Genomic DNA, 12658 nt, shown 5'->3' with positions numbered 1-12658 from the left:
GAAAGTTATAAGAAGCAAAGTAAAAAAAAAAAATGAATTTATTTAAACAAATGAAGATCAAGTCTTCAATATATTTTCTTGGATTTTCAAATTGTATTTGAGTTTTGTCTCTCCTAAAATTAAAAATGTCAAGCAAAGCGAGACCAGCTTGCTAGTAAATAAATACAATTAAAAAAATAAAGGCAGCTCACTGGTAAGTGCTGCTATTTGAGCTATTTTTAGAACAGGCCAGCGGGCGAATCATCTGGTCTTTACGGGCTACCTGGTGCCCGCGGCACCGTGTTGTGACCCCTGGTATGGAGCCTTCGGTTTGATACAGCGACAGACTGAATTCCCACACCTTATGCATCAAAAGTGACGGACAGGAAGTGTTTCTTGGGACTTGGCAATTAAACACAAACGATCACAAAAGGCAAAGTATTCACTGCGAGAGCAAATATCGTGATATGCCTGGGGAGTGGGCATTACCACTGTTCCATATTTTGGTAACATCTCACCTTCCGGGTGAAAAACGTAAATTGGGGATGCCCAAAGTACAGTGTAGACTGTGGCCTTAAACCAAAATATTACAAAAAAATGGGATTATATAGAAAAAGGAATGTCCTTTAGACTTTTGAAAAAATACATGCACGTTTCATTGTCAATTACGCAAATCAGACAATTAGACAGCGACGTCCTCTAAATCCCCGCCAACTCACCACCGCAAATAGGTTACAGTCTTGTGGGAAACACAACACTCCAAACAAGTAGCTTCAATGTCACCCAGTAGCATTTAGAAATCTGCAAAGGTCGGACAATCTTGGGTTGGATCAGAACATGCTGCATATATTCATAAATATCCATTATACTTCAGCATGGGCCTGTAATATTATCTGTAACCTCCATACATTACTAACATTGAAAAAAATATATATTTATTCGCTCAAGCCACACCCAAAGTATATGTGGTATGCAGGGAGCCATTGTCAAAGGGGAATGCCATTTCTATTTATTTACCTATTTTTACTATTTGTTTTTATTAGTGCACCTGCTCAGTTGGCTCATGGTTAGAGTGTCCAGCCTGAGATCGGGAGTTCAAACCCCAGCCGAGTCATACCAAAGACTATAAAAACGGGACCCACTCAGCAATAAGGGTTGAAATTGGGGGTTAAATCCCCAAAATGATTCCCGAGCGTGGCCACCGGTGCTGCTCACTGCTCCCCTCACCTCCCAGGGGGTAAAACAAGTGGATGGGTCAAATGCAGAGAGTAATTTCACCATACATAGTGTGTGTAAGACTATCAGTGGTACTTTAAGTCTAACATAAGCCCTCGCAACGTTTATTGGTACTCTCGCAGATTTGCAATGGCTGAAAGAAATAAACAAGGCAAAAAGAAGGTAGGAGGAAAAAAAAGAAAAACGGAAAAAAGACAGATGCGGTATAGTCAATGTCATGAAGTGAATTCAATTTATAAGGACATTTTTAATCGTGCAACACACAACACTGCAAAAAGTCAGTGTTCAAAAACAAGAAAAATAAAAATTAGGGGTATTTAATTCAAACTAAGCAAAATTATCTGCCAATACAACAAGAAAATGCGGCTTGTCAAGACTTTCCTAAACAAGTAAAATTACCTATCATTAATGAACCCAAAAATACCTCAAAATAAGTATATTCTCACTAATAACAACTGTACTACTATATGAGTATGTATTTTCTATTGTTTCATTGAAAATAAAACAGCCAAATCCATTTTGCTGTCATCTGTTTTAATATGAGACACAACTGTGTCAAAGTCATGATTTTTTTTTTTCATGCTTGAAATAAGAAATTACTTAAGAAAAGTAGTGTTAAATTTTTGTTGATTGATGACACAGCTTTGCAACAGTTGATATTCTAGTTTCAAGCATGTTTTACTACATATAGGTCATAACATCTCAGCAAAAAGCTGTAAAATCTTACTGAGATCATTTAGGACCAAAAGCCTTAAAACAAGTAAAAAAATAACAAAATCTGGTTAGTGAGAAGAATAACTGTATCTTAGACAGAAAATAAGCAAATATCACCCTTATTTGAGATATTTAATCTTACTTAGATTTCAGTTTTTCCAGGGTAACTATTGTTATTACAGCAGTGGTTCTTAACCAAGGTTCAATCGAACCCTAGGGGTTCGGTGAGTCGACCTCAGGGGTTCGGCGGAGATCAAAACACACCCGACTCTTCGTGTAAATATAAACATCTCCCTGCTGGCGTATTACGGATACGGCAACAGCTGAATGATTTGCAGGTGTGTAATTTGTTGTGAGTTTATACACTGTCTTAGTTTTGTTGTTTGAACAAGGTGATGTTCATGCACGGTTGATTTTGTGCACCAGTAAAAAAAAAAACATGGTAACACTTTAGTAAAGGGAACATATTCACCATTAACTAGTTGCTTAAAAACATGCAAATTAGTAACATATTGGCTGTTAACCAGTCATTAAGTACTAATTAATGCCTTATTCGGCATGGCCTTTTAACCCTCTAACCCTGACCCTAACCCTAACCAAATAAGCGTAAAGTAAGTCTTTGTTATTTAGAATATGTTATGTTCCCCTATACCAAGGGTTTGGCAACCCGCGGCTCTTCAGCGACGCCCTAGTGGCTCTCTGGAGCTTTTTCAAAAATATATGAAAAATGGAAATGATGAGGGGAAACAAACATATTTTTTGTTTTAATATGGTTTCTGTAAGAGGACACACATGACACAAACCTCCCTAATTGCTATAAAGCACACTGTTTATATTAAACAGTCTTCACTGATTTGAGTATTTGGCAAGCGCCGTTTTGTCGTACTAATTTTGGCGGTCCTTGAACTCACCGTAATTTGTTTACATGTATAACTTTCTCCGACTTCCTAAGACGTGATTTAGGCCACTTCTTTTCGTCTCCTTTTGTCCACCAAACTCATAACGTTGTGCATGAATGCACAAAGGTGAGTTTTGTTGATGTTATTGACTTGTGTGGAGTGATAATCAGACATATTTGGTCACTGCATGACTGCAAGCTAATCAATGCTAACATGCTATTTAGGCTAGCTGTATGTACATATTGCATCATTATGCCTTATTTGTAGCTATAATTGAGCTCATTTACTTTCCTTTAAGTCCTTTTAATTCAATTTATATCCCATGACACACTGTATGTAATATGGCTTTTAAAAATTTGTTTTGCGGCTCCTGACAGATTTGTTTTTGTATTTTTTGTCCGATATGGCTCTTTCAACATTTTGGGTTGCCGACCACTGCCCTATACTAAAATGTTACCAAAAACATACAACTTTGTCTTGAATTTTATTTTATTTTTTTCCAGTTAAGAAGGGTTCGGTGAATGCACATATGAAACTGTTGGGGTTCGGTACCTCCAACAAGGTTAAGAACCACTGTATTAGAGTGTAAACTTGCTATGTTTTTATTATATTATTATATATTTTTTTGGATGAATTGTTTTTGTATAGTCTTTCTTACAAATAAACTGGAAGGAAAAATAAATCCAAGCCAGGTGGTTCTTGGTTCAAATCTCGACTCTGATCTCTATGTGATGTCGCCATGTGCTTGCTTGGGTATATTTCGGGTACTCCGGTTTCCAACCACAGCCAAAAAAAACATACAGTATACGTCCGGTTAATTAGTGGCTATAGATTTTATTAGAGATGAGCATAGCGGTCTTGGCAATGGTTTTGTGTTAGAATGCCGGCAGGTGGGACGAATAGTCCAACCAGATGAAGTGACTGTCAGACTGTAATGTCTGTGGAGCAGACAGATGATGCAGTGCATGGCTCAGAGGGACTGACTGTGTGCGAAGGACACAGTTTATCTTCGCCCATCACAATTGTCTGCTGGTCGCAAGCAGGCTGAAAAGGAGGTTTCCACTAAACGTCTGGCAGTTTTACAAAGGGGGAAAAAAAAACATTAAAAAAAAAAAAAAACTCTGCACGATTGCCAGCCACAACTGTGTCCAATTTCTTTAGGGTAGCCTTACGGCCTCGGAAGACCACGTGAAAGAGAAGTTCAATTTTCGCGGAATTTAATGCCAACCAACAGGCTGTAAAAAAAAAAAGAAAAAAAAAGAAAAAAAAGAATCACATGCTGTGCGCAAGTCCTGTTCAAACACAAAGCTGCTCACTGTGCAACCTTCAGGGCACAACCCAGTCAGCTGGGTCTACAAATACATATTTGGATTATTTGTCGTGGATAAAATTTCCACTTTGATGTAATCCTTCTGCACGAGTCATGGTTTACCTCGTTTGGGTCAGGTTTTCACATACAAATTCCAGGATGCAACATACACTATATTGCCAAAAGTATTTGGCCACCCTTCTATATGATCATAATCAGGTGTCTTAATTTCTACAAACATTTGTAAAAGAATGGAACGCTTTCAGGGGCTCAGTGATTTCCAGCATGGCACTGTCATAGGATGCCACCTGTGCAACAAATCCAGTCCTGAAATTTCCTCACTCATAAATATTCAAAAGTCAACTGTCGGCTTTATTATAAGAAAATGGAAGAGTTTGGGAACAACAGCAACTCTGCCACGAAGTGGTGGGACACGTAAACTGACAGGGGTCAGCGGAGGAATTATGGTGCAGAGTTGGTTTTCAGGAGGTTGGGGTCAGCCCCCCTAGCACCAGTGAAAGGAACTTTGAATGCTCCAATAACAAAATAGTTTGGACAATTCAATGTTCCCATCCTTGTGGGAACAGTTTGGACCAGCCCCCTTCATCTTCCAACATGACTATGCACCAGTGCACAAAGCAAGTCCATAAAGACATGGATGACAGAGTCTGGTGTGGATGAACTTGACTGGCCTGCACAGAGTCCTGACCTGAACCCGATAGAACACCTTTGTGATGAATTAAAATAGAGACTGACAGCCAGGCCTTCTCGACCAACATCAGTGTGTGACCTCGCCATTGCGCTTTTATAAAAATGATCGAAAATTCCTACGAACACACTTAGCAACCTTGTGGACAGCCTTCCCAGAAGAGTTGAAGCTGTAATAGCTTGCAAAAGATGGACTGAAATCATATTGAACCCTATGAGTTAGGAATGGGATGGCACTTCAAGTTCATATGTGAGTCAAGGCAGTGGGCCAAATACTTTTGGCAATATGGTCTACTACCTAACACACCCAATACAAATCAAACATAATAATTCAACTTTAAGCCATTTAACATGTGTTTTCATCTTGTTGCTTCAGTTGAGATGCTGTGTCTTGCAAAGTTAATCGTTCAGTTACTTTGTTATAGTTCAGGGGTATAACAGAAACATGTCTCAGTAGGAATTATTGACACTGCTGTTTAGAAACTGACTATATTGGAGAAAGTGTCCTTATTGTTGTGGTGTATTGATGTTTTCCCAAAACAAATTGCACACATTATGTGAGCAATAAATAGCCTTGTCTTCTATTTTAAAATGTTTAATACCTAGTGAGTCTCATTTTACCCTCATATTTTACCACAGCTTTGGCATCTCCATCTCCAGTCTGCGCCTCCTGTGCTCAGCAACAGAGAAGTAAAAGGGACCGCTAGTGTTTGTGTGACTGTGCAGGCTGGCTATTATTTGTCCTCAGGGTTGCCTCTTTCAAGACAACATACAGTAACTAGATGAGGCAATTCCTGAAGGAATTGCGTGTGAATGCTCCAATGCTTAAGGTGAACTGAAATGCTGACAGAAAGTACTATGAACGTAAGAATAGTTTGAATTTTGGAATGGTTTGAATGTTGAAAAGTTTGAATTTCCAGGAAAAACTGAGTTTGGTTTGGAACTTGGTAAAGTGTTAGTTGGATGAGTGGAAAGTGATGATTTTGGAAGGGTTTGAATAGGTTGAAAAATGTGGAAAATGGATATTTGACGACCTGTCCAGGGTGTACGCCGCCTTCCGCCCGAATGCAGCTGAGATAGGCTCCAGCGACCCCCCGCGACCCCAAAAGGAACAAGCGGTAGGAAATGGAAGGACGGATGGCATTTTGAAAGGGGAAAATGTCCTTAAAAACTGGGAATTCTAGGAATAACAAGAATTGTTTTTAATTGTTGAAGAATAACACAATTCCTGAACAGGCTGAATATTTTGAAGTTGGAACTGTTTGAATCGGATATAAAATTTGGGAGTTGTGCAATTTCCATCCCATCCATTTTCTACCACTTGTCCCTTTTGGAGTCGTGGGTGGTGCTGGAGCCTATCCCAGCTGCATTCGGGTGGAAGGAGGGGTACACCCTAGACAAGTCGCCACCTCATCACAGGGCCAACACAGACAGACAACATTTACACTCACATTCACACACTCGGGACCATTTAGTGTTGCCAATCAACCTATCCCCAGGTGCATGTCTTTGGAGGTGGGAGGAAGCCGGAGTACCCGGAGGGAACCCACGCAGTCATGGGGAGAACATGCAAACTCCACACAGAAAGATCCGGAGCCTGGGATTGAACTCAGGACTACTCAGGACCTTCGTATTGTGAGGCAATTTGAAAAAATAATTTTGGGAAAAGAGGGAATTTTTTGAAAATGCTTAAAAAAATTTAATGTTGTGAATGAGTTAGAATGGTTGGTGTGGGAATTTTTCAAATCGGTCGAGAAATGTTGAATTAGTAACATTTTTAATTGCGAAATGGTATTACGGAATTCCTGGGATTTCGGGAAAAGCGGGAATTTTTCCAGTTTAAAAAAAACCTACTTTGTTTTTGGTCATGATTAAGAGGAATGGTTTGACTTTGGAACAGTCGAAATGCGTTGAAAAATGCGGAAGGAGTTGTCTCCAGAAAAAAGGAAATACCGTGTTTTTCAAAGTATAAGTTGCTCCGGAGGATAAGTCACACCTGCCGAAAATGCATAATAGAGAAGGAAAAAACATATAAGTCGCACTGGAGTATGAGTCGCATTTTTAGGAGAAATTTGATAAAACCCATCACCAAGAATAGACATTTGAAAGGCAATTTAAAATAAATAAAGAATAGTGAACAACCAGCTGAATAAGTGTACGTTATATGAGGCATAAACAAACAACTGGGATGGTGCCTGGTATGTTAACGTAACATATTATGGTAAGAGTCATTCAAATAACTATAACATATAGAACATGCTATACGTTTATTAAACAATCTGTCACTCTTAATCGCTAAATCCGATGAAATCTTATACGTCTAGTCTCTTACGTGAATGAGCTAAATAATATTATTTGATATTTTACGGTAAGGAGTTTGCATGTTCTCCCCGTGAATGCATGGGTTCCCTCCGGGTACTCTGGCTTCCTCCCACTTCCAAAGACATGCCCCTGGGGATAGGTTGATTGGCAACACTAAATTGGCCCTAGTGTGTGAACGTGAGTGTGAATGTTGTCTGTGTTGGCCCTGCGATGAGGTGGCGACTTGTCCAGGGTGTACGCCGCCTTCCGCCCGATTGTAGCTGAGGTAGGCGCCAGCGCCCCCCGCGACCCCTAAAGGGAATAAGCGGTAAAAAATGGATGGACGGATGGAACTTAGATTTTTCTCATGAATAAGAGGAATGTTTTGACTTTGGAACAGTTGAAATGCATTGAAAAATGCGGAAGGAGTGGTCGCCAGACAAAAGGAAATAGGGCTTTGGAAAACCAGGAATTGTTTTTTTTTTAAACTTGGAAAAAAAGTAGTTTCAATTTCCACAATGGTGAAATATGTTGAAGGTGGAATTGTTTGAATCGGTCGAAAAATGTGGAAATGGTGGAAGTTTTAAAAATGGCCAATTCATTTTGACTGGGAAAAATATCCTTGAAAACCAGGAATTCTGGGAAATCTGGGATTTTGGGGAATTTGTCAATGGAAAGCCCGCGATTCTGAACAGTTTGAAGCTGTAACGGTTTGAATCGGGTCAAAAATGTGGAAGGTAGAGCTCGCCGAAATCTTGAGAAGAAGGTTAATTTTGGGGTAAAAAAAACATTTTGGGGTAAAAAACCATGTGTGTGAATACTCCGGAACATTCACACAATAAATAGATGAGTGTTGTTGAAAAAAAGCATGTGTGAGTGTATTGGAGCTTTCACACAATAAATAGATGAATGTTGTAGAAAAAAAGAATGTGTGACTATATTGGAGCATTCACATAATAAATATGTTGTTTGAGGCCAGGACGGTGTGCTTGTCTTCTACGCTGATAAAACATGCTTCTTACCGGCTGCTGTATGTGCCGCAATGAGGTTCCTCTCCCAGGCGGCTGGAGATGCTGCCGCCTCTGCCGCTGCCCTCCATGCCGTAAATAGTCGCTGCCAGCGGCTTTGTTGTCCCGCTTCTCCCGCACGTTGGAGGCTCCGTCTCCCTGGCCGTCTTCGCCGGAGTCGAAGCTGCTGAAGTTCCACACGATCAGCGTCTGGACCAGGAGTACCGTGAGGGCTGCGATAAGGGCGGACCGGGACCGGCGGGCCAGCCTGCGAGCACACACGCCGCCGACCATGTTTCGCAGCGGGCTGCGGAGGAGCGTCGGTGTCGGTGTGAGTGTGGGTGAGCGGCCGGGTTGGAGAGCGCTGAGGGTGAAGTACGAAGGAGGGAGAGAGGGGAGGAAGCAGGGAGGATGAGCCACACGGCGGCGGAGGAGGATGCGGGAAGAGGAGCGCGACAAGGGGAGTAACAGCGCCACCTTGCGGTGGAACTTGCCATGCAACATCCAACACAGAATCGCGCACCTGCATGTTATTTTGGAAAACTCTTCATTCTATTATTAATTCGTTCAAACGTACACTATAATGTCAAAAGTATGTGGCCACCTGCCTTGACTCACATATGAACTTGAAGTGTCATCCCATTTCTAATTCAATCAATCAATCAATCAATCAATCAATCAATGTTTATTTATATAGCCCTAAATCACTAGCGTCTCAAAGGGCTGCACAAACCACAACACAAACCACTACGACAGTGGTTCTCAACCTTTTTTCAGTAGTGTACCCCCCTGTGAACATTTTTTTAAATTCAAGTACCCCCTAATCAAAGCAATGCATTTTTGGTTGGAAAAAAAGAGCTAAAGTAAAATACAGCACTATGTCATCAGTTTCTGATTTATTAAATTGTATAACAGTGCAAAATATTGCTAATTTGTGGTGGTCGTTCTTGAGCTAATTGGAAAAAAAATATTAATAACTAAAAACTTGTTGAAAAATAAACAAGTGATTCAATTATGAAAAATAAAGATATCTACACATAGAAGTAATCAACTTAAAGTGCCCTTTTTGGGGATTGTAATAGAGATCCATCTGGATTCATGAACTTAACTCTAAACATTTCTTCACAAAAATGTAAATCTTTAACATCTATATTTATGGAACATGTCCACCAAAAAAACTAGCTGGCAACACTGAATATTGCATTGTTGCATTTCTTTTTTACAGTATATGAATCAATCAATCAATCAATCAATCGTTTACTTATACAGCCAAAAATCACTAGTGTCTCAAAGGGCTGCACAAACCACTACGACATCCTCGGTAGGCCCACATAAGGGCAAGGAAAACTCACACCCAGTGGGACGTCGGTGACAATGATGACTATGAGAATCTTAGAGAGGAGGAAAGCAATGGATGTCGAGCGGGTCTAACATGATACTGTGAAAGTTCAATCCATAATGGATCCAACACAGTCGCAAGAGTCCAGTCCAAAGCGGATCCAACACAGCAGCGAGAGTCCCGTTCACAGCGGAGCCAGCAGGAAACCATCCCAAGCGGAGGCGGATCAGCAGCGCAGAGATGTCCCCAGCCGATACACCGGCAGTACATGGCCACCGGATCGGACCGGACCCCCTCCACAAGGGAGAGTGGGACATAGAAGAAAAAGAAAAGAAACAGCAGATCAACTGGTCTAAAAAGGAGGTCTATTTAAAGGCTAGAGTATACAAATGAGTTTTAAGGTGAGACTTAAATGCTTCTACTGAGGTGGCATCTCGAACTTTTACCGGGAGAGCATTCCAGAGTACTGGAGCCCGAAATAAAAACGCTCTACAGCCCACAGACTTTTTTGGGGCTTTGGGAATCACTAATAAGCCGGAGTCCTTTGAATGCAGATTTCTTGCCGGGACATATGGTACAATACACTCGGCAAAATAGGATGGAGCTAGACCGTGTAGTATTTTATACGTAAGTAGTAAAACCTTAAAGTCACATCTTAAGTGCACAGGAAACCAGTGCAGGTGAGCCAGTACAGGCGTAATGTGATCAAACTTTCTTGTTCTTGTCAAAAGTCTAGCAGCCGCATTTTGTACCAACTGTAATCTTTTAATGCTAGACATGGGGAGACACGAAAATGATTTGTTACAGTATGAACTTACATTCATATTTTCTTGAAGTATAATCCAATAAATGTATTAATAAAGGATTTAATTGAATTGTTGCTATTTTTAGAATATTTTAAAAAATCTCACGTACCCCTTTGCATACCTTCAAGTACCCCCAAGGGTACGCGTACCCCCATTTGAGAACCACTGCACTACGACATCCCCGGTAGGCCCACATAAGGGCAAGGAAAACTCACACCCAGTGGGACGTCGGTGACAATGACTATGAGAACCTTGGAGGACCACTTGTGCAGTGGTTCTCAAATGGGGGTACGCGTACCCCTGGGGGTACGTGAGATTTTTTTTTAAAATATTCTAAAAATGGCAACAATTGAAAAATCCTTTATAAATATATTTATTGAATAATACTTCAACAAAAATATGAATGTAAGTTCATAAACTGTAAAAAGAAATGCAACAATGCAATTTTCATTTTTGAGGACATGTTCCATAAATATTGATGTTAAAGATTTATTTTTTTGTGAAGAAATGTTTAGAAGTTCATGAATCCAGATGGATCTCTATTACAATCCCCAAAGAGGGCACTTTAAGTTGATGATTACTTCTATGTATAGAAATCTTTATTTGTAATTGAATCACGTATTTATTAAGTTTTTAGTTATTTTTATATCTTTTTTCCCCCAAATAGTTCAAGAAAGACCACTACAAATGAGCAATATGTTGCACTGTTATATAATTTAATAAATCAGAAACTGATGACATAGTGCTGTATTTTATTTTTATATCTCTTTTTCAACCAAACATGCTTTGCTCTGATTAGGGGATAGTTGAATTAAAAACATGTTCACAGGGGGTACATCACTGAAAAAAGATTGAGAACCACTGTTATATCGGATTCAGGTCAGGACTCTGTGCAGGCCAGTCAAGTTCATCCATACCAGACTCTGTCATCCATGTCTTTATGGACCTTGCTTTGTGCACAGTCATGTTCGCGTGAGGTTCGGAGCATGGAATTGTCCAAAATGTTTTGGTATCCTGGAGCATTCAAAAATTCCTTTCCCTGGAACTAAGCGGGCAAGCCCAACTCCTGAAAAACAAACCCACACCATAGTTCCTTCTCCACCACGAAATTTCACACTCGGCACAATGCAGTCAAAAATGTAGACTTCTCCTGTCAACCATCCAAACCCAGACTCATCCATCAGATTGCCAGATGGAAAAGTGTGATTCATCACTCCACAGAACGAGAAGAGTCCAGTCGCGACGTGCTTCTCATCTGATTCTTTGCATTGGACTTGATGATGCATTGTGTAGATGCAGCTGCTCGGCCATGGAAACCCATTCCATGAAGCTCTCTGCGTACTGTACGTGGGCTAACTGAAAGGTCACATGAAGTTTGGAGCTCTGTAGCAACTGAGTGTGCAGAAAGTCTTTGCACTATGCGCTTCAGCATCCGCTGACCCCTCTCTGTCAGTTTACATAGCCTACCACTCCGTGGCTGAGTCGCTGTTGTTCCCAAACTCTTCCATTTTTTTTGTAATAAAGACAACAGTGAAGTGCCTTTGAAATATTTAGGAGCGAGGACATTTCACGACTGGATTTGTTGCACAGGTGGCATCCTATGACAGTTCCAAATTGGAAATCACTGAGCTCCTGAGAGTGACCCATTCTTTCACAAATGTTGGTAGAAACAGTCTCCATACTTAAGTGCTTGATTCTATATATCTGTGGTGATTAGGACACCTGATTCTGATCAGTTGGATGGGTGGCCAAATTCTTTTGGCAATATAGTGTACAAACGTTTGTATATTCACTTTGATAATATATACAAACTCCAAGGGCAAACCTAAGGGCCCTCCATTTGTATTCAACACGGCAATTTAACAAGTTTCTTGCAAACTGAATATTAAATCGCAATAATTTAAGTATAATTTCGTCATGGTCAGGTTGAGCTTTGCTTCGACGTGACTCCGAAGATGCAAAGAACGGAAAGGGGAATTAAAGGTAAACACAATTTATTACTCACAAAAGCGGCGTGGGACCCAAACCCGCACACGAAGCATCTCAAAAGGAAGAGGAAGAATGATCCAACAGTGAAAGACGGACCCAGTTGGAACTAAAAAGAAGTAATTCAACGAGGAACAGGTGTGCTGACAGGACATGGAACAGAAAGTAAAGGTGCTGTAAAACACAGAGACCAAACAGGAAATACTGACAAAACAAGAGCACCAGGACAGGAAGTGATTCTAAACACAGGAAAACCCAAACATAAACAAACTGTCAGTAGAAAGCTGGACACAATAATCCCAACCCTTTTACTTTAATTCAGGGGTGTCAAACTCAAATACAGAGTGGTCCAACATTTAAAACTGAACAAAGCC

At 40.5% G+C, this 12658-nt stretch overlaps 1 protein-coding gene across 2 annotated transcripts in view; it reads right to left on the bottom strand.

Annotated features, from left to right (window-relative positions):
* xylt1 (xylosyltransferase I) overlaps positions 1-12435 on the bottom strand; it is a 342709-nt gene extending 330274 nt beyond the window's left edge. The window contains exons 1-2 of one of the 2 annotated variants that reach the window (XM_061880992.1): positions 12304-12435; positions 8169-8517 (exon numbers count right to left, since the gene is read on the bottom strand). In XM_061880992.1, the coding sequence (XP_061736976.1) occupies positions 8169-8447 (279 nt within the window). In that variant the 5' untranslated portion in view covers positions 8448-8517; positions 12304-12435. The remainder of the gene's footprint in view (positions 1-8168; positions 8518-12303) is intronic. The other variant, XM_061880993.1, reaches the window with a different exon arrangement.
* Positions 12436-12658: the final 223 nt, after the last annotated feature.

Source organism: Nerophis ophidion, linkage group LG20 (genome assembly GCF_033978795.1).
Source record: "Nerophis ophidion isolate RoL-2023_Sa linkage group LG20, RoL_Noph_v1.0, whole genome shotgun sequence".
NCBI lineage: Eukaryota > Metazoa > Chordata > Actinopteri > Syngnathiformes > Syngnathidae > Nerophis > Nerophis ophidion.
This window is presented reverse-complemented; position numbering and strand designations above follow the sequence as displayed.